The 26341-nt window shown below is 39.4% G+C and overlaps 2 protein-coding genes and 1 non-coding gene across 9 annotated transcripts; 1 reads left to right on the top strand and 2 right to left on the bottom strand.

Annotated features, from left to right (window-relative positions):
• The first annotated feature begins 5 nt into the window (after positions 1 to 5).
• ndor1 (NADPH dependent diflavin oxidoreductase 1) lies at positions 6 to 16125 on the top strand. Of its 4 annotated transcripts, none has more exons than XM_017697861.2 (15): positions 6 to 384; positions 3935 to 4088; positions 5465 to 5542; positions 7035 to 7132; positions 7434 to 7532; positions 8464 to 8565; positions 9326 to 9526; positions 9658 to 9785; positions 10802 to 11019; positions 11340 to 11447; positions 11838 to 11952; positions 12304 to 12450; positions 14550 to 14668; positions 14868 to 14962; positions 15529 to 16066. In XM_017697861.2, the coding sequence occupies exons 2-15, from the start codon at positions 3954 to 3956 to the stop codon at positions 15671 to 15673; spliced, it is 1788 nt and encodes a 595-aa protein (XP_017553350.1). In that variant the 5' UTR covers positions 6 to 384; positions 3935 to 3953; the 3' UTR covers positions 15674 to 16066. The 4 variants fall into 4 exon arrangements, with proteins under 4 accessions (XP_017553350.1, XP_017553367.1, XP_017553343.1 ...); XM_017697878.2 differs by lacking the exon at positions 6 to 384 and adding an exon at positions 1013 to 1258 and having other exon boundaries at positions 15529 to 16125; XM_017697854.2 differs by lacking the exon at positions 6 to 384 and adding an exon at positions 1265 to 1415 and having other exon boundaries at positions 15529 to 16125.
• Positions 16126 to 16298: 173 nt separating this feature from the next.
• Positions 16299 to 20485, bottom strand: ntmt1 (N-terminal Xaa-Pro-Lys N-methyltransferase 1). Of its 4 annotated transcripts, XM_017697930.2 has the most exons (5): positions 20339 to 20481; positions 19522 to 19546; positions 18649 to 18823; positions 17960 to 18212; positions 16299 to 17070 (listed from the first exon to the last, which is right to left on the bottom strand). In XM_017697930.2, the coding sequence occupies exons 3-5, from the start codon at positions 18808 to 18810 to the stop codon at positions 16814 to 16816; spliced, it is 672 nt and encodes a 223-aa protein (XP_017553419.1). In that variant the 5' UTR covers positions 18811 to 18823; positions 19522 to 19546; positions 20339 to 20481; the 3' UTR covers positions 16299 to 16813. The 4 variants fall into 4 exon arrangements, with proteins under 4 accessions (XP_017553419.1, XP_017553412.1, XP_037389201.1 ...); XM_017697923.2 differs by lacking the exon at positions 19522 to 19546 and having other exon boundaries at positions 18649 to 18820; positions 20339 to 20485; XM_037533304.1 differs by lacking the exon at positions 19522 to 19546 and having other exon boundaries at positions 18649 to 18938; positions 20339 to 20478.
• Positions 20486 to 22883: 2398 nt separating this feature from the next.
• On the bottom strand, positions 22884 to 23074 carry LOC119262319. Its single transcript, XR_005129549.1, has one exon. It is a non-coding gene; the product is annotated as a U2 spliceosomal RNA (small nuclear RNA).
• Between the last annotated feature and the right edge of the window lie 3267 nt (positions 23075 to 26341).

Here is a 26341-nt window from a genome sequence, read left to right as displayed (position 1 = left end):
CCAGTCTTTTTGATCTATAACGAGCACCAGGCAGTAGATGCATTTGGGTTTTTGTTTTAAAGTGTGCTGCTGGTCTGGGTGATGTTAGAAAGTCGAGGAAGTGCGCCAAGTTTAGTTTTCAGTGGCTCTGTCCGTTGTTCATTAACAAAAGAATCACAGTGCACATTGGCATAGGCTACATTAAGCGATCTATAAGTTAGTGTTTACTAATAATTCTGGGTGTGTGTATTGTGGACTACTACAATGCCCTGAAAATCATAGATATACGTATACAGATGCCGCGTTGGGTTCGGCCAGACACGTCAACGGCGCCGCCATTTTGGGGCGGTCAACATCACTGCTGACTGCTTTCATTTTCATTAGAGAGCGGCAGTTTTAAGAAAGGTACAGTCCAACGTTGTACTATTTCAAGGATATGTTTATGTAATGGGAGAATCATTATTGATGATTATGTAGCTATGACCCTGTTTGGTGAAGCACAGATAACGTTGATTATTTTTTTTTGTATTAAGCGTATTTCATTTAATAGCCTATATAGGGTATAGGGGATTCTAACTTGGTATGGTAATTATATACCATATGGTGTGTGGGTGTGGGTGGGTGTGTGTGTAGGTGTATTATTTTTTTTACAATGCATGTATATAAATAAAATGTATTTATAAATACTATTAATGCTCTTATTGGTAACGTAAACATTCCGTAATCCGTATAGATATTCTGATTAACACAGAGCTAACGTCCTTTGTTTAATGTTCCCATTCCACCTTAAACGATGCAGCCTCAGGTTAGAGGTGACTCGCACATTTATGGATCTGCAGATTTATGCGGTTTCTACCAGAGCGGCCAACTCCGTTGTTAACATAAGGTACATACTGAATACTCTCCTGCTACTCTGGACCACCAGCACAATCACTGTTATTGTTATTAAACAGAAATAAGTGCTACAGAGAACAGTCCGTGCAGCCTAGATGAATCTCCGTCTTTGAGCTGAAGGAAGTTACGGCCAATTTAATTATGAGATCCCGTCCTATCTCAGAACACGTGTATTTGTTTACAAGCGGATCTTGACCGCTCCAACATGGTGAACGCGCCATCAGATCGTCTCAGATAGAGAACAACAGACAACGCGGCATCTGCGTCTGTATATCCATGCTGAACATCATTCTCGAATTCCATTTTACGATTTGGACACTGAGCTGAGGAGAAGTTGACCATAGCTATCTTTTTTGGCGCCGACCCTTATTCAACATAGGGGCTAGTGAGTATGCGCTATATCGAGCTCTGCTGTATTGGAACGTCCCCAGTGTGTTAAGTCATGCTGTAACGCTGCTTTCGGGGTGCTCAGCGGAAGGTTGTGAATACCAGTGGCCGACTGCACCAGCACTGCGTAAATTCTAACGTAGAATAGTTGTAACGTAAGTGTTTACTAAGCTCACATTTATGCATCACTAAATCCAAACGCGCTGCATCACACAAACCACTTTTAACGTTGAGCTTAGTAGTGACTAAAATGTACATCTCTCTAGCTACAAGTTTAGCTTTGTTCACTCGTGTGAAAGGTCAATCGTGTAATACATCATATCTCGTGAACTCATGTTTTATTTGACGTTAGAATCCCGAGTTTACCCGTTGCAAATACGACCATTCGAGGGCGGTTTGGGGAATTTGGTAATTTCCATTTTCGACAGCGTAAGTGTATGTTCGTGTGTAGCAGCATAAGTGTATCTTACTCTTTCAGCAGTAGCTGAGAGAGCTGCTCTGTGAAGAAGGCTGGTTTTTAACGATCCTTAACCTTGCTGTTTTCGTAATGGTTGAATTCGGCGAAGGTGTATAAATATTCTCTGTATGCTGCACGAGAACTAGAACTGTTAATGCTATTGGTATCATTTAGCTGACGTCACTCGTGGTTCTTTAGATGAATGGACTCGCACTTGACTGTATAGTGTGTCGTAAGTTCATTACTTTTAGTACTGACGTTTGCAAACAGTTCAACATGTTTTCGGTCTTTGAATTCTGGATTTAATTAGCTAGCACCAGATTTTTATTTTTCAATACATGATTTTAAGAAGTGTGAGATATGCGAGTGTGCATGAAGAACCTTTTTAGTTTAAATAACCTCCACATAATGCAAAGGTTCTGTAGCAGTTTCTTTTCCTGGATCGGTATGAAATTTTCTCTTCTGCTTTTTGAAGCAATCTACATAAAGAACAATTCATATATATATATATATATATATATATATATATATATATATATATATATATATATATATATATATATATATATAATGAGAGAGAGAGAGAGAGAGTTAACGTATTTCTTCATTTTTGTTTATATCAGAACCTGTTAAGTGAAGTAATGTTTAAAGTGTTTATCTGATTTATTTAACATTTGAATATTTTGCTTAAGGCAATTCATATTTAGTAAGTGTTACTTTTTCTTTGCACTTCAGGTATCATGACAGCCCTAAATTAAAAGAGAATTTGATTCTGCATATGTGGCCTTTGGATAGATAACTAATAGCCAGTGTCTTTCCTTTTTTATGGAAATGTTTGCTGATTTCATTATTTTTCACACTAATTCCTCAAAAATTTCAAAGTCATTTTAACACTTTGCTATACCCTAAACACATGCTCTTGCTTTCTTTGCCACAGTTAAGTCTTTATGTATGTGCCTTTATGCAGTCTTTTTTAGATGAAATGGTAATAGTCTGCCAATTTTGTATTCAGTGGAATGTGCCTATATATCTCCCATACCTTTGGAATGACCCTGTCCCTTGCAACTTCCTCCAGCTCATTCCCAGGGACCCCAAGACGCTCCCAGGCCAACTTGGAGATGTAATCCCTCCAGTGGGTCCTAGGACGACCCTGTTCTTAGCCTACTGGTCTTGTCCCGGAAGGCTGTGCCTGGTACACCCCCACTGGGAGGCGTCCGCGGGCATCTGAATCAGATGCCCGAACCATCTCAGCTGGCTCCTCTCAATGTGGAGGAGTAGCGGTTCTACTCCGAGCTCCTCCCAGATGGCCGAGCTCCTCACCCCATCGAATAGAGTGTAGCCCGCCACACTGTGAAGAAAGCTTGTATTCATGATCGCATTCTTTCGGTCATTACCCTTAGCTCATGACCATAGGTGAGTGTTGGGGTGTAGACTGACCGGTAAACGGAGAGCTTTGCCTTATGGCTCAGCTCCCTCTTCACCACTACAGTCCACTTTTTAAAAAATGGGGACCACCATCCCAGTCTGCCAGTTCAAGGGTACTGTTCCTGAGGTCCATGCAACATTGCAGAGGCGCGTCAGCCACGACAGCCCCACAATATCCAGAGCCTTAAGCATCCCCGGACGAATCTCATCCACTCCCGGTGCCTTGCCACTGAAGAGCTTGCCAACTACCTCAGTGACCTCCACCAGGGAAATGAAGCTTGACCCGCCAGAGGCCTCTGGCCCTGACTCCCGTGAGGGAGGCATATCTCCTGTATTAAGGAGTTCTTCAAAGTGCTCCTTCCACTGACCGACAATATCCTCACTTGAATTCAGAGTTTCTCCACCCTTGCCGAATACAGCTTGGGCGCAGCCACCCAGACCACTCCTGAGTCAACAGACAGTTGTCCAGAACCTCCTTGAAGCCGACCAAAAGTCTTTTTCCATGGCTTCACCAAACTCCTCCCATGCCCTGGATTTTGCTTCTGCCACCGTTGCAGCTGCCACCTATTCGCCTGTCGGTACCTATCTGCTGAGTTGGGAGTCCTTCGGGCCATCCAGTCCCTAAAGGCCTCTTTCTTCAGCTTGATGGCCTCCCTCACCACTGGTGTCCATCAGGGGGTTCTTGGGTTTCCGCCCTGACAGTTTTATATAAGTGCAGATATAATAGTATGTATGCTATTTACTGTCAGTCACTAAATTTATTGTGGTTTTAATAATTTCCCCTAATTACAGAGCTGGACTGTGTGACAGAATGGCAACCCATTCACTTCTGGTTTTATATGGGAGTCAGACCGGCACGGCCCAGGACACAGCTGAGAGAATTGGGCGGCAGGCTCAGAGGAGGCGGGTTGGAGTCCGCGTGCAAGCTCTGGACAGCTACAATGTGGTTGGTATACGTCATGGACCCTAAAGTTGTAGTGTGGCAAAAAATCAAATGCACACAATTTTCCTCTGACCCCAAATGTAGTCACTCAGCCAAAACATGTTTAGTGCTTCTTAAGTTTTGCTCTAGAGTTACAAGGCTGTAACTAGCACCTTAAACTGTGTTGAGTTTTTATGTTATACCATTCACTTGCTTATGTGGTTTCTGACCTTATCATACTGTTAAGTGTGAAACTGAGTACAGTCAAAATTCAGGCTTCAGGATGGCTGCTATTAGGGATGCACAATGATATTGAATTCTTGTCGATACTGGCAGATGTTTAGATATGTCTAGCATTTTAAACTTATATTTGATGATGTATTTATTGTTCTTCAGAAGAGCAGAATGTTTAGGCTAAAAGATCTCTGGTGATGCTACAGCCGTCCATGGCTGGGAGTCCAAGACGGCACAATTGGCCTCCCTCTCTCTGGGTGGGTAGGATGGCCCCCCTATTCCTCCCATCACTCAATGAGATGCTAGTCAGCGCAGGTGTCTGTTAGCTGACGTAGCAGATCTGGCGGTTGGCGCTTTACTCCAAGTACATTCGGCTGTCCAGTGAGCGTGAGCGGCAGTTCAAAAAGATGTGGTAGCTGGCCTCACAGGTCTCCGAGGAAGCCTGTGCTAGTCTTCACCCTCCTAGCATTGGTAGTATGTTGTGATTGGGGGAGCCCTAACTAGTGGGTGGAATTGGAGATGAGTAAATTGGGGAGAAAATCGGGGGAAAAAAAGTTATATTTCTCTGTAATGCTAATCCAGGTAAATCTGGTCCAAATTTCTGTTTTATAAATTTGTATGTATCTGCTTTGTCATTGGTCAATATGTATGTAAAAATATCAGGTATCTTCATCAGTTCAAAACTCCTATATTGGTACATCCCTAACTGCATTTAACAGTGTTTTTGCAGCATTCATCACCATTTAAATAACCAAGCATGTCAAACAAAATGTCTGGAGTGTTTGGAAGAGTCAACAAAATAATGTGGTCAGTGAAGGCAAAAAAGCCTCTCTTCTGTCCAAAAAGTGGAAAACACTTTATTTACCACACAGAAATTTTAATAACAAAACAAGTAACTCTCATAGTAATGGGCATTCAGTCTACACCCCACACATAGTGGTAACAGGGCACAGTCTCAAACTGCAGTTTGCTCAGCTACATTTGTGGTAAGGGGAAAATTGAACAGATTAGATTTTTTTGCCAAACTTTGTTTTTAAGAGCAGAGCGAAATGTAAAGGCATGAAAGCACAAATGCATTGTGATTGTTGCTTTGTTGTTTGTACTGAAAGTGAGTATTTTTAGTGTAAGTCGAGGGGGATGCTCATATCTATGTATGTGTATTTCAGGCAAACCTGATATCCGAGTCTCTCGTGGTGTTTGTTTGTGCTACTACAGGGCAAGGTGACCCTCCAGACAACATGAAGGTAAGAAAGTATATAATGGATAATAGGTAACCTCCTGTAGCTTTCAGTACTGATGTGCCCGAATGTTGCAGTTTCCTTCAACTATCTATATTTTCACTTGCTCAGCCTACAGTAGTACTCTACTCTACTTATAATATCCTAACAAATGTGGAGCATCTTACATCAGTCTTTTACCGAATGCCTTTACTTATTTTCATAGCTGTGCGTATGCCGGATGACTTTAAAAAATATGTTATTTTGCCGTAGATGTGCCCATCACTGCAGTAAGCATATTATCATTGCAGTGTTGCAGTGATCATTGCAGCCCAAAGCTGTAGTAGCTAGTGAACGAGGTATTCTTACAGGTTTTTGCTAAAGCATAGTTTTGGTAATCACCTGCCCCTGCAAGTCATAGTCAAAGTAGGTGGTTTATGCCATTGTGAATGACATAACCCAAGAGACTCCTTGGCAATTGTAGCTGGGATCATATGAGTGCATGTTTCATAGTGGACTTTTTAACATTATACTTTTGTATACATCATGTTAAAAAAAACAGATTAATGTGAACATATGTGTAATATAAAGAGGAGCTCCGCTTTATTGAAATGGCTGTTAGATTCAAGGTCACCGTTGCTGTTTGAAAATATGCATTTGAAGCTGCACTAGTATGGGGAAAAAAAATATGGTGTCTATGCACCCTGTTATGCCAGATATACTCATTTAAAAGTCAGAGGTGTTGGGACAAGGTCCACAGGTCCAAAGCACAAGCAACATTACGAAATGTTCCACCAGAGAGGTGTCCAATTCCCAAAACCATAGTGTAGCATTAAGGAACCACAGGTTTAAAAAAAAAAAAAGTTTTGTACTGTACTATTATTGTTAAACTCCTAAACCACTATAAAACATGACAACTAGTACACAAACTCCACAAACACACAAATGTGTATATTCTCCATTATTAGATGTATGACTTATTTGTGCAGGTTGAATCATGCGGTGTCTCAAACTATATCCACATTTGGATCATGTGGCATTTATGAAGTCATGCCACATGGCCACACAACACTAGCTCAGTGTCACACCTTGGCCACTCCAAGCAAAATGTCCTGGGAGTCTCAACCTATCCTTGTTCATAAAGGACTAGGCCTTTTCTGGTTGCTCCTTTAATGACCAAGCATGATTGCATCACCTCTTTAAGATGTGTGTTGTTTTTTTTTTTTTTTTAAACATTTAACAGTGTTCCTAGTCTTAAATTGCTTTTTTTGCAATGTTTCAGGCATCAGTTTCAGAATGAGCATACAATTACAAAAAAGCAATTAAGCTGATGAACACTAAATGTCTCGTTTTTGTTCTGGTGTCATATAAATACAGGCCAGAGTAGGTTTACAAATCACTGCTTTCTGTTTTTATTTGCATTTTAAGTACTGTTCCAATACTGTTTCAAATATGTTTTTGGAATGTTTGTACATGATAAACAGAGTGTAGTTTCTTGAAGTCTATGTTTGTCCTGCAGAATTTCTGGAGGTTTCTGTTCAGGAAGTCGTTGCCTGCAGGTTCCCTTTGTCGCTTGGATTGTGCAGTGCTTGGCCTCGGGGACTCCTCTTATCCTAAGTAAGATTTTCACTAGTATTAATCTCACTGTTAACCTATTCAAAGGTTTTCTAAAATTTGCTTACTCTTCAGAATTTCAATTGCCTTACGGCCTGGGGGAATATTATGTTAGATATTTAATTGACACATTTAAAAAAAAGGAATTAGAGTGAGGCTATGAGCACTGTTTACAATTATGGTACAATTATTACTTTATGCTTTTGGTGTGTTAAAGTTATTACATACACAGTCTTTCTGAATGAATGCGTTATTGTCAAGCCTGGTTTGTAGAATGCTTTTTCTGAGGCCTGTCACTTTTTAGGTTCAACTTTGTTGCTAAGAAGCTCTATAAGCGTTTGCTACAGCTTGGTGCTAATGCCCTGCTCCCGGTTGGCCTGGCTGACGATCAGCATGATCTTGGGTAAGAATCTTGGGTATCGGCAAAGCCTACTCTTGACTACTGGTCAGAGACTGGTGCTTTACCTGCATTTTTCAGTGATAGTTGGCGGTGGTGGGAGATTGAATATAATTATTTTTCCCTGCCAATGAGTGTATGGTTGAATAATCAAAACACAGGAGACGCCTTTTGATGGAAGATTACAAGTAAACAAAAAAAATTGGTCTTTTAAACGATGTGGTATGCTGAATATTATCATATGTTTAATAAGAGACCATAAACAATTGGCATTTAGATTAGCTGTAAGTGCATTTAAAGGTTATATTAGCAGAATTTCACATGTTTAAAAGTAATCAAAACTACATTGTGTTCACAGCATCAATATTCTGTGTATATATTCGTTGATATTCAAGTTAAAAACTGATACCAATTGGAATAGTGTCAGTTTTCGTTGTATACACTTTGTATACAGGTTGTATACAATGCTGATTCCATGTAGGAGGTACTACATCTCTATTACATATCATGCATCTATATAGAATGGCTTGCAGAAATTCTTTGTGGTATAAGCTTATGCAAATATACTGGAGTCTAAAGATACTATCAAGGAAAGGTACTGTCAGAAGAAGAAGTTAGTGCTTATGCTTACATTAAGAAATATGCAGAGAATACAAGAGTAATTTTTTATTAAGCTTCAACACCAGTCTGGAAATAGTAATGGTCTTCTTGTCTGTTTGTTGGTGTCTTTGTCAGTTAGTGACATACCATACAACAGGGTATATCAGGTCTGCATCGAGAGGGCCATTGTCTGGATTGAACTACCAGAATTTTTTTCTTTAGTTGTGCATAAGCAGGGAAATCGCCAAATCGTGCAGGACTCTGGCCCTCTTTCAGAACTGATGACCCTTGTGACATACTCTATAATGCTCATGTATCATTTGTTTCACATCTTTAGGCCAGATGGAGTGATCGATCCCTGGCTGATTTCATTCTGGCAGAAAGTTCTGTCTCTGTATCCTCCACCTGCTGGATTAAGCCCACTCCGTGAGGAAGATCCGTGAGTTTCCCTGATGCTCAGTCTCTGTGCGGTTAGGAAAAAAATATCATATAACACTATCACTGACACAGTCAAGAACAGAGACAAAATGTATACAAATAGAGTATTTTTTTATTTTGGTTATAAAAAGTTTAGCATGCTCGCTTTCTTAAAAGATATAAACGTTTTTTTTTTCTGAGTAAAAGGTGGCGTCTAATGCAAACAGCTGAAAGCGAGCTGTTGGTAAGGCATCGACATGATGTTCGAAGTGTTTGTGAAATGCGATTCAGTTACAGGTACCTTCATCACAATGTATCTGTCTAAAGCCCTGACTTATGAGACAACAAAGGCAGCAAAACATCAGACACACCCTTTACTGCTTCATAGCTTAGCTATTGTTGTTTCATTTCATGCTTCCATTTCACCATAATAGCACTTACATTTGCCTGGGCAGAGCTAGCAGGGCAAAAAAAAAAAAAGCACATTTTGTAGTTCTGCAATTACAGATTACAGGTCCTGACCATTTGTCAATGGGGTAAAAGGGGGCTTGCAAATTATCAAGAGAAACGAATGGACTACAGTTTGTAATTGTAGAACTATATGGTAAGTTGACCTGATGAAATGGGTAGTGAATGTAGATACAATGTACTTAATAAAGTGACTAGTGAGTATATGTAAATATCTGGCTGGTCAATTATGCCTTGTGTCTGAGGCATTGTGCCTCAATCAAATCGGTCAAAATAAACAAGATAATTTGACAATTTGATTGTATTTTCTGCAGGCTTCCCCCTCGCTATGTTTTCCAGTTCTTGGATGATGTACCAGAGAAGCTCATGAACCTCCTCCCACCTGATGATCAGGCCCCACCCTCTTCAGTGCACCCTTTCCCTGCAAGAATGGTGTCTAATGAAAGAGTAACAGACCCCTCTCATTTCCAGGATGTAAGGCTTATCGAGTTTGACATCACAGGCTCGAACATCCAGTAAGTTCCAAACATAGTGAAGAAAGTCCCTGCTTTGTGTATAAGTGTGTATGAAAACAATCGAATATGCATTTTTTGCCATATACTTTTAAATAAAAAATAGCATGTCATAGACAACATGTGTTGGACAGGTACGGCGCAGGCGATGTTGTGATGATGAGGCCATGCAATATCACAGAAGATGTGGAGCAATTTTGCCAGCTACTGAGACTGGACCCAGACTGCTACTTTATACTTACCCCAACTGATGGCAGCACAGGTGTGTGTATGTGATGCATAGTGATTGAAAAAGCAAATTACATTATAATCTTTCAAATTGAATTGAAAGTAATTTTTTGGTTGGAGCATTTTTTTTGCACAGGAACCCATAAGATCCCAGTTGGGGTTGTTAGGCTATACATTACAAGCATGTTGGTAAATTCCGTTTTGCTCATATATGATCTTTCTGACTTTAGTGTGATTGTATGTAACCCAACTTTGCCCTGAAATGACTCTCATGTGCACATTTGATGCTAAAAGCAACACTGGTGTGCTGATTTTTGGACACTTTCTTATCAAACTTACTAGGCTCTGTCCTTAACCAGTTGACAATCTGATGATGCTGCTGCATGCACAGATTCAAACTATTTAAACATAGCCATTGCTTACCCTTCCTCACAAACTAATTATAGACGTTGCTTCCTGCCTCAATACTTTGAGGTCTTTTCATATTCATATTACCAGACTGTACAAAACTTACGCTGACTGTTTCTCAGAGGTGTGTTTCTGATTTTTACTCTGATAGGCCTCTAACAATAATTATTAGTTATCATTGTTTAATCTAAATATTTCTCTCCAATGGCAGGCTTTCCCCCGCCCTTTTCTCTGTTGTTTAATGTTTTATAGTAATTATAAAAGCTTATTCTCTGTGCATATTACTAATGTGTTATTGTTTTGCTATCGAGTGTTGACTAGAGGAGGGTGGGTTTCCCTTTTGAATCTTGGTTCATCTCAGGTTTTCTTCCTCTACTTACTCTTAAGGGGTTTTTCCTTGCTACTGTCACCACTGGTTTCTGTTAAGCTGCTTTGTGTGCTGTAAATAATAAACTTGACTGGACTTGACTTGACAGCTTCCCAAAGCACTGACAAGTGGATATATGACTTGACACACTGTTCTAGAAAACAGACCTCTGTCACATAATTTGTTAAAAATTGCCTCTTTGTAAAGTGAAGGTAGCCATCAGAACCATGTAAAGCAGTAAAGTGTGTAACTTGTTTATGCCTTGTTTCTCTCAGCTCCAGTTCCTGCATGCCTGCCTCAGCCATGTTCAGTCAGATATCTAGTAGAGCAATTTTTGGACATTGCTGCAGTTCCACGCCGCTCTTTCTTTGAGCTCCTTGCCACTTTTGCTACAAACGAGCTGGAACGAGGAAAACTGGCTGAGTTCAGCTCGGCACAAGGTCAGGATGAGCTACACAGTTACTGCAACAGACCCCGCCGCACAGCCTTGGAGGTGAGAGCCCTCGGGAGGCCAATAGTATTAGCAAGACTTTCTATGCAGCACATTGCACTATGCTAGAATATTTAAATAATATTAAATATTTAAGTATTTCAAATAATAGCTAACAATTAGATCTCCTAGTCAAAATATTTAATTTTGTGCACAGTGGCAACAAATGCGTTTTCTGCTAAATACAGATTTTAAAATACTAGCATGTTAAAACTAGTACATAAACTATAAGACCCCATAGACGCAGAAGAAATGATGATAAAATTAAGACAGAAGAAATTGCATTCCCCAAAATGAAGTGTTTTTTTTTTACCCCCCATCAGGTTCTGACTGACTTTCCTCATACGACGGCTGAACTCAGCGTGAACTATCTGCTAGATTTATTCCCTGAAATTCAGCCTCGTACTTTCTCTATAGCATCTTCCCTACTGGTAAATCCTGATTTTTACATTTTAATTGTGGTAAAAACAATATATACTTGTTTGTTTTAAAGAAATACCTCTGCTTTATTATTATTACTATTATTATTATTATTATTATATTGTGATTTTTTTTTTTTTTTTTTTTTTTTTTTTACAGCTTAAGCTGTTTAAGCAACTGCTTAAATTTTGTGTTCCTTTGTATGCAAACTTTGAACCATTTGTGTTTTCTGTGCTTTTCTAAGTACATTAAATTGCACTGAAATGACTGTCCGTGGTAATCAGTGATTTGAATCTGTCTGTCACAAGTGCAGTGTACAGATGTGGCAGATAGAAATGAAGTTTTGGAATGTTCCTTGAATATTTTTAAAAGACCCCACCATCTAAACATGTGTTCTGTAGGCAAACCCTAACCGGCTTCAAGTTCTGGTGGCTGTGGTGAGGTACAAAACCAGACTTCATAAGCCACGCAAAGGCCTGTGCTCTAACTGGCTAGCATCGTTGGACCCCACTCAGGGTATAGTGTATCAGAAAGAAGGAAGTGTTATACACAGATTGTTTCGTGTCTGAAGTTTACTTTTTTAAGCTTTTGAGTTATGAGGCTTATGGACATGCATCTTATAGCATAGCTAAAAACAAGTAGGAGCAGTCATCTTGTATCCTTAATCTTGTCTGTACTTTTGGTTATATACTTGTAAGTTACATCAGCCTCATAGCTCTAGGATAAAAGCAAAAGTCAGGCACCAAACATGTCTTGACTTAATGACTATGTTTAAGGTAAGGTGGAAGTTGAGCCAGTTTGACTTTTTGCCTAATCATTTCTTTATAATATCTCATTCTATGTCATGTGTCTTTGTGTTTTTTTTAGGTGAGGTCTGTGTGCCATTATGGGTGAAGAAGGGTGGCCTGACGTTTCCCCAGGACCTTGAAACCCCTGCCATAATGGTAGGGCCTGGGACGGGTGTTGCCCCATTCAGAACTGCCATACAGGAGAGAATTGCTCAAGGCAAAACAGGTGAGTGTATCATGGCTGCCACATGTCTTGGTCTTATGATTGAAAATGTAAATTTCCTGTTTTCATACTCTCAAAAAAATAATAATAATGCTGATACGTTGTTCAGTGTAATCACAGCAATGCCCAGTGCGGTCTTCTACTGATTTAGATGGGAACACAATAGTGTGCTGAGTTTACATGCTGACATTTAAACAGGCTATCAAAACTGATGTTAAGCAAAATCAACCAGCAGCTAAACAGTCCACAAATATACAACAGAAAACTGTCCAATGGAGTGTTGAATTTGAGAAGTTAAAAAGTAGGGGAGCAAATATGCATTTTGTAAAGTACATAGGTGTGCTGTAAATATTGCAGCATTAAGACTCTTAGGATTCACTCAGTGAAAATTAAATATACTTAGATATGTGCAGACAATTTTCTTATCTTTCAGTATTGAAGCTTTCTTATAAAAATCTGTGAAGGATCTTAAAACAAACACTAAGACGTTCATAAGAATGGGCCTTGTTCACCAAGATCTTCTTTTCTTAAATTTATTCTTGAGATCCTAGGTCCTAAAAAACAAGTCTACATCAGATTCATGATGTGTTTTTAAAATGCAGAATTGTTCACATCTTTGTGGTCTTGAGTGTGTTAAGATTCTGTTCTTACCTAAGAACAAATCTCAAATAAGAAAACAAGATAAGATAAATAAGAAAAGTGAATGTTAGAATTGTTCTAAAATACTGTTCCTGTAAAACTATAACAATACATTTGGCCCATGATTTGATATTTTGAACAAAATTTCAGTAAAGAAAAAATGACAGTATCCACAGCTTACTAACAAACATGCTGGTGTGGGTTGTTGAATGGGACTTGTTTTTTGGGAACAACAGCAGCTTTTTCCCCTTTTGTTTTCAGTAGAAAAAATACAGTAGTTGAAAATAGTTGAAAACGTGTACATGTGCCCTGTAGTTGTTGTTTTTTTTTTTTTTACTGTACTGACCAATCTGTTTTAAAAAGAAGAACCCAAAAGTGGAATTACTGATTACTGGTATCAACATTAGCACAACAAAAACAAAAATTAGCCTTTTAATTTGTAGCTTGTTTTACTATTAGCAGCACCACACTTGCAAATGAATAGTAGATAATTTTATAAACAGCAAGTGATACAACTTTGTCTATATCAAAACCATTTACAGCCACATCACCCCATTGCTGCGCTCCCTTCACTGGCTTCCTGTAGCTGCGCGTATCAGATTTAAAACCCTAATGCTTGCCTACAAAGCCAAAAATGGACCAGCCCCTACCTACTTGATGGCAATGGTGAAATCTCGAACTGTACCATGAGCCCTTCGAGCTTCGAGTACAGCTCGGCTTGACCCGCCATCCTTCAAGGAAGGACGAGCGTCGAGAATGTTCTCTCTACTGGCACCCAGGTGGTGGAATGAACTCCCACTGGCTGTCCGAACAGCAGAGTCTCTTGCTGTCTTCAAACGTAGACTGAAGACTCATCTCTTTACACAGCACTTAAATGAGCATTGAATTATAAGCTGCACTTATTTTATTGTACTGCACTCTGTATTGTAGTTTATTGTATTATCTTTATTGTTATTGTACTGCATTGGATGGCACAGAGTTCTGCATTCATCTGTTTCTTTTTCTCTCGGTGTCTGCAGTGACATTTTTATTCTAGCAGTATCTGAGCTCAGGACTGTCTTTTTCTCTAAGCTATTGGTAACTAGCAAAGATACTTTCTCTAGATTGACAAAGCACCTCTTGTAAGTCGCTCTGGATAAGAGCGTCTGCTAAATGCTGTAAATGTAAATGTACATAACACTAATGCCAGTTAGCAACAGGGAGATGCAGCGTTAAAATGAACCTCCCCTTAACACTTCTTAAACGCCTAGTATTGACTTAGTTGCTTTTGTACTGTCTACTGTCCATGAACAGAGCAATAACTTTTTAATAACTCTGCAAATTGCTACAGAATTCAAGAATGTGTGGCCATATGTGTATTTTGAGTATTTTATAACTGCTTAGAAAGTGGCTCAGCACATTAGATCTTAGAACCTAAACTCTTTGTTTCATGTTTTCTTTCCAATGCATTCTTTTCTTCTCAGCTAACGTTTTGTTCTTCGGATGCCGCTCTGAAACCAAAGACTTTTACTGTCACTTAGAATGGGAGGAAAAGGTTCAGGCTGGTCACATGACACTGTTTACAGCCTTCTCCAGAGACCAGGTTAGTAGGGCATAGGAAACCACATCATCGTACCATTTGAGGACCCAGGGGCCAAATAAGCTGATTAAAGAGTAATAAAATCAGTAATGTTTTAGCAAATGAACCAGAACCAGAAATGTCATGTTTGTGAGAGATTACTTTCTTAAGCCATTATATACCTGCATGTATGATGCCATTGTCATGTTTTTGCTCATTTTAGGAGGACAAAATCTATGTTCAGCACAGAGTAAAGGAGCAGGCTAAGCTATTATGGGACCTGATTGCCAACAAGAATGCAGTCTTCTATATAGCAGGGTAGGTGTGCACCAAGAATGGCTTGAAAGTTTTCACCAGTTCTAGGATGCCAGTGCATGATAATAAAACTTTTTGGATGGTTTGTGTTACCACACATGCCTGATAAAGAAATTGTTGGGTTAAAAATCACATTAACACAACTTTCCACTTGTAGCCAATCAGCCAAGACTTATTTGCTGCCTATATTTTGCTTATTAAGTTAGCTATGAGGTTAGTGTTGGTAACAAACTGTAGAAGTCGATCGTCAATCTTTTCTTCAAATCATATCGCCAAACCTTCCCTCAAGCTGCTCAAACTGCTTCCAGGCTTCACTATGCTTTAGTCTCCTCTGAACATCTGCCATTTACCATCCTTTTTAGAAACTACTTAGAATCACAAACTGAGCACCTGCATGCATCCAAAAATGTATTATTGATCTGAATCCTTCCAATTTATGTAGTACATAATTAGAGCTCTGTTAAATCTTCCAATACCAAACGTAATTAAATACGTCCTAAAGAATCTGGAAAAAATTGCAACATTTACACTGTAAAATGTACTGTACATACTATATTTTTTGTACCCAGGAACTCCAAGCAGATGCCTACAGGAGTATGTGATGCACTTAAGGAGGTTTTCCAACAGGAGGGAGGTGTGACAGATAGCCAGGCACAGGAAATGCTGGATGGCATGGAGAAAGCTGGACGTTTCCAGAGCGAGACCTGGTCCTAATCAACCTCCAGTCACTTGGTTAATATTTACTTTTAGCATGGCCTTCTTCTGCAAAAGGAGACTGAATCTAAGTCAAAGGTGTCCTATGTTATGCTGTGTTATAATCCTTGAAACATCTTTGTAGTTGCCAGAATAATGAAACGTCATTCACTAAGCCCAACAATATCAAACCTGGTTCATGTTAGGATGCCCTGGGTGGAGAGCACAAAAAAGGGCCTAATATTTGTAGATTGAAAAAATAACTAAATGTTAGACTTTGAGTACTGTTATTTATTACTAATCCAAAACTGGACTTCCAAAGGACCAAGTGATGCAAAATCAAACTTACATGCACACATTGCACTAATCTAACAACACTGAGATCAGCCTTAAATAAACCTGTAACAAATTGTCTGACAGTTGAATCTTCTTACTCAATGTTTGGGAAGCATATAAATATCAATTTTCTTATGTATTGATTTATTTATATTTTTATTTGTATATTGGTTATTTTGAGCGGTTACTTGTTTACGGGTTTAGGATAAGGCCACTTAAAGTGTAGTTTTATATACCAAAAACAGACTTGTTATCCCTTAGACTTAAACAAGCCCAACATTTAATAGCTCCATTAATATGAAGACACAGCTCAACTTCTACAAACTTTATTTTATTTTTGCACACTCGTTCATAGTAAACACTTACATGCATACATACATCTCTAAAGTTATATACACACATCCACCCCGACAGCTCAGTCCAGTGCAAGCACACATACTTAGGCTGGTTTAAATACAAAGTCTTAGTCCAACTGATGCATAAAGGAGCACGTTCATTACCATGGATTTTGTCTGCTGTATTAAAGGTGCCTTACTATAAAATACAGGCCTGAGATGTTTTGGAGGCTAATACGATAAACTTCTATGTCCTGACGCACCTTTTGACCCTTCAGCAACAGTCCACAAATCAGTCGGGCAAACAAGATCTGAAAGGCTCCCCCTTGTTTAAAGCCCCCACACTTTGACACAGGCACATATTGCTCCTTTTCCAGTCAAGTATCATTAGAAACCGCAATGACACTGGCATTAAGGAATCTTGTACAGACTTAACATGGTTTGTGCAGTTGCTTTATCATAAACAACGGCTCATTTACTCGCAATGCTCCTATCTAAGAGCTAACGTGTGGACCTGGTAGATCTCTTCAGGGAAGTTCTGCTGCTGTTCCTCGTGGACAATGACTAGTCCAGCTCTGGCCACCAGGCGGTGCAGAATCTGCAGGTCTCTGCATACGCTGCTGTCAACCTCATCGGGCACCACACCCTCGTATGCCACGTTATCCTTTATCACGATCAGGCCTTCAGGCCGTAGGGCGCCACGACAGCGTCTCAGGAACTCTACTAGGTGGTCATCGGTCAAGTGACCTGGATAGAAAGGGAGGGCAGTTTATTTTTTTCTGTCATTCAAAACCAAATAGCCATTTCTTTTCTGAACATGTATGAGCCATACAGTGGAAAATGAGCTAAGCAGAAATGGGGATAATTATTGTAATGATCAAGCTTAACCCCAGGAGGTCCATCACTGTGCAGGACAACGTCAGATCTCCTATTTTGCATAATTTTGCAGATATACACTCACTAAACACTTTATTAAGAACATCTTCTGGTATCTACATTCACTGTAGATTTGATCAACTCCACTTAACATATAGATGCAATTTGTAGTTCTTCAGTTACAGACTGTAGGTCATCTGTTTCTCTGCATACTTTGTTAGCCCTCTTTGATCTGGTATTATTTGGTTGGTGGATCACTCAGCACCACAGTGACACCGATGTGGTGGTGTTGTGTAAGTCTCCAGTCATGAGACTTTTAAAGGCTCCTTTGTAACTCAGTGTTTTATCAGAAAAAGTGTGTACAAGGTATACATTTTATTTAAATTAGATTTAAAGTGTTTTACTACCTTTGCTGGATCCGTTATGGCTTTGTTATTTAATTGCAAATAGCCACAGCACTGCTGAATAAACATGAAGCTGCCTACCAAATAGTGAAAGCGCAATTGTGATATTATTGAAATACTATCAATTTGAGACGGTCAGCAGCAACCAGTGATGTTCAACTGGCTGGTTTGCTTTATAGGCGTGGATTTCAATAGAAACAAATGGGCTTTTAAGTCATGACTGTCTGCTGAAGCACTGCTTTTTTGAGAGGTTTATACTTGTAATTTGATTAAAACAGTAATAAAAGACATGTCTGTCCCCCATGTGAAAAAAGGTGTATAAAAGGTTTCTAATGGCAGGATATACCATGACGTACCAATCACCCACTGGATCCAGATTATGTCATAACGTTCTGGCTGAGGCTGGAAATCCTGCAGGCCACAGCAAAAATAATTCTCCACTCTCTTCCCTTCTTCGCCAAGGTAGGAACGGGCTTTTTCCAGGAACTCATGGGTCACGTCCACCAAATCCACAGTCCGAAAGAGGGGTAGTAGCAGACGCTTGGTGATGCGGCCAATTCCTGCCCCACAGTCCAGTGCACAACCTGGTCTTGTCTTACCCTTACCCTCCTGGGGGAAAAATAACAGAACAAGGGGAAACAGAATGAGACACTGAGGAGGAACAGAATTGTTACTACATCTAAAAAGCTGTCAAAACTGGCATTTTACAGGAATTGTTTGATGGGGGGGGGGGCGGGGGGAACTATACAGTTTTCCCCTGCTGTTTTCTTCAGCCAATACATGTCTGGTGTCCTTGTCCATTTTTGATAGTATTTTTAAACATGGCACAACAGGTTCTTTTTTAGTCTATTTCAACTAACCAAACCTCTGAAAAAAAGGAAATGAAGGAAAATGTCCTAAAGTCATTGTGATATGGAGTGTGCTAAAGATGAAGCTAGCACATGAAGCTGTACAAATCTGGTTCATTTAAGAAATGAAAAGGTTTCATACCACAGATTTCACTTATACACAAGCCTGTCATCAAACATGCATATAAATAACTCACCCCAAGGAACTTCTGCAGGAACTTCTTGGAACCGCTGATGTCGATGCTAGAAATGCTGCCATAACCTCCGAGCATGCCATCCACGGTGGGTGGTACCTCCTTCCAGTAATGCTCTGCCTTGGAGTAAAACACTCCCTCATCTTCAGTGGGGAAGTCCTCCATTGTCTCTTACCTTCTGAGTCAAGATAGTGGTAATGGAGGTTAGCTTACCTTGCTAATTAGAGAGACTTCTTGTTTACCCATGTTGGTTTAAAGTAGGACTCATTTAGGGAAAGCTGGTCCAGTGCACACTAGTAAGAGAAATAACTAGTTATTTTCCTCTGTAACCAGTAAACGTTACAGTTCATATGAATTCTGTCTTGATAACTGTCTGGTGAGAAGATCCAACATCATTAAGGAAAGCAAGTAACTTCTAAAATGGAGTGGAAAACACTGGTGTGACGTCAGTTTCCTGCTCAAACACAATGGAATTTTTAGAGTTTACAACCATTTGTCACTGTGAAACTAGACCTCTGCATTTAACCCATCCGTGCAGTGAAACACCCACATACATGCACACTAGTGAACACACACACTAGCTGGCAGTGTCACATCGCTGGTTCCCTAACCTCCAGCCCAGGACTGCCCCTCAACTGTGCAGTTAATTTAGGTTTAGCTGCTGTCAGAACAGAAAAACATGTTCTGGACTCAACGCTTTTAGGTTTTAAGGTTATTTTAGCCTGTACTTCAGCTGGTTATTCTGGATGAGGGGTTCAGTGTATATAGATTCAACATTTTACTCTTCTGGAGTCGAAGGACGGAGACTGCATAGGAAACCCAAGCAGACAATATGTAACCTCACATCAACGTCATGCATGCCAGTTTTGGCCTTACTTGGCATTCAGCTGTCATCGCCCATCTTATGGTCAGGGTTAAAGAGAGATGTGACAAAACGGTTTTAGTCCGGCACATAACTCAGTTTGAGAAAACAAATAGATGCTAAATCTAGACTGTCGAGTTTATAGTTCTGCCTCTTGCAAGCTTACAGCTAATTAACCTGCCGGCAACTACAACTGAGTGTCTTTATTCCAGATTCTCACCCTGTATATTAAAACATTCAACCTCTGGTGAATCTAAAAACAACTACTTCTGCCGAACACCCTTCCATTCAAAACAATTCACCGGTTAATCTGAAACATTTTTCATCTAAAATTAAGCCCCTGTAGCAGATCCAGTGTGTCTGCTGGCCGATGAGCGTTTTACCCTAAACTAAACACCCAAAGTTAACAACTGAGGACAGAACCGGGAGGACGGGCTTTATCGTCCGGTAGCTTTATCGGTGACGGCGAACAGGAAAATGTGTCCAAACCAGAACGAAGAGAAGCTGCTAACCTAACTAGTTAAGTCAGAGAACCTAACTAAGCCCTAGTGCATTGTGAGTAATCTAAAAACTAGACAAATACATAAGCCTCGCCTAATACTCGCACCACCACCACGATACTACTAGCTGCTACTACTACTAATCAGTTACTAACTAGAACAAAATTAATAATAAAATCTTACACAGTTACATATTTACGACAGTCGCACGTGTCTATTAAACGCTGAAAGTTCACTGTCAGCAAAACTTATGAGACGTGATCCAAGTTTAAAGCTCCGTATCCCTACAACACAATTCTCATCATAGTCCACACTGCTAACAGAAACCTACCTTCAGCTCCGCGTACATGTAAATTTTCAAGTCCTAAACTAACTCATGGCCCAAACTCAACACCCACAGCCCACGACCTCCACAAAAAACCTCTTCCTCTACGACATTTCCTCAGCTTGTACGCGCTGGGCACGTCTGACACGGAACGCAGCTGAATGCTGCCTTGCTGCCTTGCTGCCTTGCTGCCTTGCTGCCTTGCTGCCTTGCTGCCTTGCTGCCTTGCTGCCTTGCTGCCTTGCTGCCTTGCTGCCTTGCTGCCTTGCTGCCTTGCTGCCTTGTGTTGTCTAGCGAATGGGTAGGTATGTCTCTAAACTTTTCCTATGTAGCAAGTAAGTTATAAAGGACCAACAATGACATAAGTATAAATAAATAAATACATTTATAAATAAATGATACATTTTTTGTCATGAAAAAGGGAACACTAAAAATAAAGCCATCCATCCATCCATCCATTATCTAAGCCGCTTCTCCGTCAGGGTCGCGGGGGGGAGCTGGAGCGTATCCCAGCAGTCTTCGGGCGGAAGGCAGGATACACCCTGGACAGGTCGCCAGTCCATCGCAGGGCTAACTAACACTAAAAATAAATGTTTTTACTTTATACATTTCCACATATGAACATTTATTTGGGCTTTTTTTACATGTCTACATTTATTTATTTATTCATTTATTAAATAAATGTAGAAATGTGGAAATAAATAAACAAATAAATGTAGAAATGTGGAAATATAAAAAATACATATATATTAAAATACATACATACATACATACATACATACATACATACATACATACATAAATAAATAAATAAATAAATAAATAAATAAATAAATAAATAAATGTCGAAATACAGAAAAAGCCCAAATAAATGTTGATATGTGGAAATGTATAAATAAAGTAAAAACATTTATTTTTAGTGTGCCCTTTTTCATGACACAAAATGTATCATTTATTTATTTATACATTCATTTATTTATGCTCATGTCATTTTTGGTCCTCCATAGTAAGTAAGTATTCAGCCACGTTATTTTCAACAGTCATTGTGTGAGAGTTCTCCACAAGTTCATTAAGACTGACACACATTGATGCACGTTGTTTGTAGCCTATGTTTTCATCTTTTAAGTTTTCTACCATCATATCATGACATTGAGGATTTTGTGTATCAGGTGGATATAGAGGATTGTAGGATTCCTTGGCCAAAATAGTCTCTGCAGGCAGCATTTTACATCAAACAATGGATTGGGAAATGCCCCAAAGCAAACCTTCGCAAATATCTGAGCAGAAGTGGTGGACGAAGTACACAAATCATGTACTTGAGTTAAAGTAGAGATACCCAAGGTAAAATATTACTCCAGTAAAAGTAGAAGTCCTTACTCTAGACATCAACTTGAGTAAAAGTACAAAAGTATTTGGCTTCAAATGTACTTAAGTATAGAAAGTAAAAGTACTAAAAGATTAATTATGGCTCTGATGTCCTGTTATCGTTTTTATAACAAGACTCGCTTCCTGAACTCATTTTAGGTGAAAATCCTCCAGTGTCTCTCTTGGTAAACCAGTTGTTTAATAGAACGTCATTAATTAGTGACACTGATGTCTATTAAAATGATCATAAGCGCAAAACACTGAAGGCGAACAGTTTCCATCAGGGAGAACCGAGTGGCTCTGAAATCACTTTTACAAACAAGCAAAGTTTTAGTTTAAGATTTATTTGTAAATAAGTTACAAGTTGAATAAAAACTTGCTTTAAACTCAGGATCACAAATAAGTTTTCCTTTACTGTATTGATCTGTAGTTCTCTGTCCATAAACATAAATTAACCGAAACTAATTTTCTATGAAATGAAAGTGTTTGTATGAATTCAGAAAAAAGAAACATGCCAGTCACAACTGCATATGTGTACATATTTCTATATTGTGGTCTTTTTACACAAAAAAGGTTAGTTCCATCATTTAGGTAGATATATGTGCTCCCAAATATTTATGCTGTTGCACTGACATCAAACCATGTGCTCCACTGGGTTGGTATGATGCTTTGTGGTTCTTTTGTTTTGACATGTTACATTTTTATACACACAAAAACCAAAAGGAACAACAGATTTCTCAAAATGTAGTGGAGTAAAAGGTTAAGTTAAGTGATACCTTATTAATCCCACAAACAGGGAAATTACACCTCTGCATTTAACCCATCCGTGAAGCGAAACACCACATACACACTAGTGAATACACACACACACACTAGGGGGCAGTGAGCACACTTGCCCAGAGCGGTGGGCAGCCCTATCCACAGCACCTGGGGAGCAATTGGGGGTTAGATGTCTTGCTCAAGGACACCTCAGTCATGGACTGTCGGCACTGGGGATTGAACTGGCAACCTTCCGATCACAGGGCCAGTTCCCTAACCTCCAGCCCACGACTTGCCCCGCTATTACCCCTTGGCCTCCTTTAAGGCCTGACTATGTTTGTTCTATGTACCACATTATTTGTAAGTCGCTTTGGATAAAAGCGTCTGCTAAATGTAATGTAATGTAATGTAATGTAATGTAATGTAAAGAAGGTGCACCGTTCCCGGAGGTACTGCAATAGCAGGTCGATGCGTGGAGTGGACGGAGCAAGCCCCTCTTCCGTCTCCCTGTCCTAAAAATCTATTTAATATGTAGTCCTCATATAGAGGACGTATCAGATATTAAACTGATAAGAACAGATACTACACTTCATCTTAGCCAAAAGGCCGAGAAGCAAGTAAGATATTAAAGATCTTAAAAAGTAAGATATTTGACTTTGAAATGTAGTGGAGTGAAATTAAAAAGTCACCCAAAATGGAAATACTTCAGTAAAGTACAGTTATACAAAAACACTAATTAAGTACAGTAACTAATTACATGTACTTAGTTACTGTCCACCACTGCTGAGCAGGCTGCCTTTTTTTTAGTTTTATACACTTCATGTATCTTTTTCAAAATGTCTCCATCTAGTGGTGTTTTTTTAAAATAGCTTCCACATTGCTTACCAGGTTGCTTCAAATCACAACTGAAGGGGTTAAATCTATGTTGTGGGATTTTGGAAAACACTACTTATAATCCAAACATAAAGAAAAATCAATTGTAGAATATGTGTAGCATTTTTTGATTTAGCTATGATGTAGCTATGTATTTTCTACATTTTTTCCAAGTCAAATTGCCCAATTTAATATAATATAAAATATAATCATTCATCGCCTTCCGCCCGATGACTGCTGGGATAGGCTCCAGCATCCCCCCGCGACCCTGACGGAGAAGCGGCTTAGAAAATGGATGGATGGATGGATAATCATTCATCCTAATGACACCTATCTGTGTTATCTACTCAGGTTTTTTCTGCTCCATGTGAAAATGCTGTAGCATTTCTGCAAGTGTGAACTTTTTGTTCAGACTTTGATGGATATAGCTGTCTTACATGTTTATGAAACAACTAATCAACACCACGTGATCCCATTAAACAATATTCTTTCAGCTGATAGACTTCAGTCGACTAATTAAAAAAACAGGTGATGAGCTTAATTTGCTAGTTAGCTAGCCAGCTAATGAAGTGTTTTAATGAAATAACTAATTAATTGTATCATGTCATCACACTTTAATAATACAAAAATGCAAATGTAAGCTAAGTAACATGTTTGTTTTTTTCATGCAACTTGCAACCAGAAACATATGATTTTTATTTGGTGCCTCTCTTCTATTCGCTTCCGTGCATTCCTCTCTGCAATTCCCTCTCCCTCTCTTCTCTCTCTCTTTTTTTTGTCTCCATCCCTTTCTTCTTCCTCCTCTCTGTCTCTTCTTTTACCAGTGCTGGCACAGCTCATTGATGATGAGTCAGTGCTCTGCTGCTTGTCTGCACTGGACAGCCTGAAGTCAGTCGATATTTAATCCGATCTGCTCTCTCTCCCTCTCTCTCCCTCTCTCGCTCCATCCCTCTGAAACCCCTGCCAGTCTTTCCTCCTTTCATTAGAATTACAAAATAGCAAGAGAAATGGAGTGGAAATCAACACTTTTCATGAATAGGCCTGAGTCAGCAACGTCAGAGAAGCCTCCACCTTCTCTTCACCTCTCTTGTCTTCTGCCGTCCCCCCTCTGTCTCTCACTCTCTCTCTCTCTCTCTCTCTCTCTCTCTCTCTCTCTCTCTCTCTCTCTCTCTCCCTCTCTCTCCTTCACTCTGTCAACCTCTCTTTCATCCTCTTTGCTCTTTGCCCCTGCTTATTCCACAATTTTACATTACATTTCCTCACAAGACAGGATGTATTGTTCACTCAAACCATCCTCATTCACATGCATATGTGCTGTAGAGATTAAATATTAGCACAGTGATGGAGAAAAGCAATTGCTTTTGGATTTCTGCAAAACAGTAACAGTCATTCTACTGTACTGCACATGCATACTGTAATTACAGTACAGTAATTCTATGACATTTAAAGACTACATGTAGTACATACACACATTGTAATTACCTCAACATGCTTCTGGATTTGGTGACATCACACCTATGCCTCTGTAACACAGTTCTGTAAATAAGTACAAGAAATTTAAATAAAAAAATAAATCTATATACTCACTGGAGCCCTGCTAGGGCTCAGGAACCCTAGCAACTCCTTATATTGCTTATAGCAAGAAGTAGCCCTGACTTTGAATGTTGTGCACTAAGCAGGCATGGCTGTAATTCAGTTATAACTTAACTCTGTATTCTAATTTAGATTGGCAGTTGGTTAAACCTGCCTCTATGCATTCGTGACATATCAGTGGATGCAGCATGTCAGGATTAAGAAATTAATGGAATTATCAAATGAACCCACTGAAAATGCATATTTTACTGCTTGTTTTATCAATACATCTCTCACTATAACTTCATTCACACACACACACACACACACATACACACTTTCTAAGCCACTTATCCTTCTGGGTTGCAGGGGGGAGCGGGAGCCCATTCCAGCAGTCATCGGGTAGAAGGCAGGATACACCCTGGACAGGTCACCAGTCCATTGGAGGGCTAACTTCATTCACAGTAAAGCTAAAAATCCCTGCTCTCAAAAACTGGAAAAAAATGTTACACAATTTCTCAGATACCCCAAAGGCACATGTAGATTGATTAGTCATTTTGAATTATAAAGTTGTTTATGTTTAGACAGTTGAATTGTAATTTCGTAAAATCATTGGAATTGTGTAAATTTGTTGTCTCGCTGAACTTGCACTTTGTTATAACATTGGGTATGACATAAATGGAGCTGTGCTGAATGGAAAGCTACTAGTCGTCCTTGTCTGGGAAAGCTGGGTCAAGGCGGAGAGAAAGATTTGAAGGTTGTGTGGAGGTCATCCAGCCTCACTCATCATAATAATCCGATGTAGACCTTCAGCCCCTTCAGACAGGGACAAGGACACACATCAGCAGCACCTATTTACAGAAACGCAAGCATGCACATGCCTATGAACACACTTATGTACCTGTCAATGAAATCTGCTCAGCATATGATCTATCTATAAGAGTGTGAATAAAGGGCAGGACATGACACACAGTTGTGTAAGTACAATCAGAGAATATATTAAAAGTGCAATATGTAATACTGACAGCACATGTTTAAAATGGGTACTGAGGTCCAAATTCAAAGTACTGGAGAGAGTTGTCTATCCAACCTCCTCTTCTCCAGACTCGGCTGAGGACACTGAGCCTACAGGACATGCAACATTAGACTTTTACAACATTAAACTTTGACAATAACAAATACTGTAAGCTGATCAATATGTATTGTTTATACATACATTATAAATCAGCTCATGTGGATTTTTGTAACTCTGTCAGTGTTGGCTAGATGCATTGCTGGCTATGTATGGCAGCAATAGTTAAGTCAGTTATCCCATAAACAAAAGTCCATTGCTCCACTGGTACTGGTTGGCTTGAAGAAACTGAAGTCAGATTCTTATTTACCAGCTTCTTGTTCAAATTTTTCTCATTCCATCTTAAATAATGCAGCTCTTACATTCTG

The sequence above is a fragment of the Pygocentrus nattereri genome, chromosome 23, assembly GCF_015220715.1.
Source record: "Pygocentrus nattereri isolate fPygNat1 chromosome 23, fPygNat1.pri, whole genome shotgun sequence".
NCBI lineage: Eukaryota > Metazoa > Chordata > Actinopteri > Characiformes > Serrasalmidae > Pygocentrus > Pygocentrus nattereri.
The sequence above is the reverse complement of the archived record's forward strand: the minus strand, read 5'-3'. Positions and strand labels throughout refer to the sequence as shown.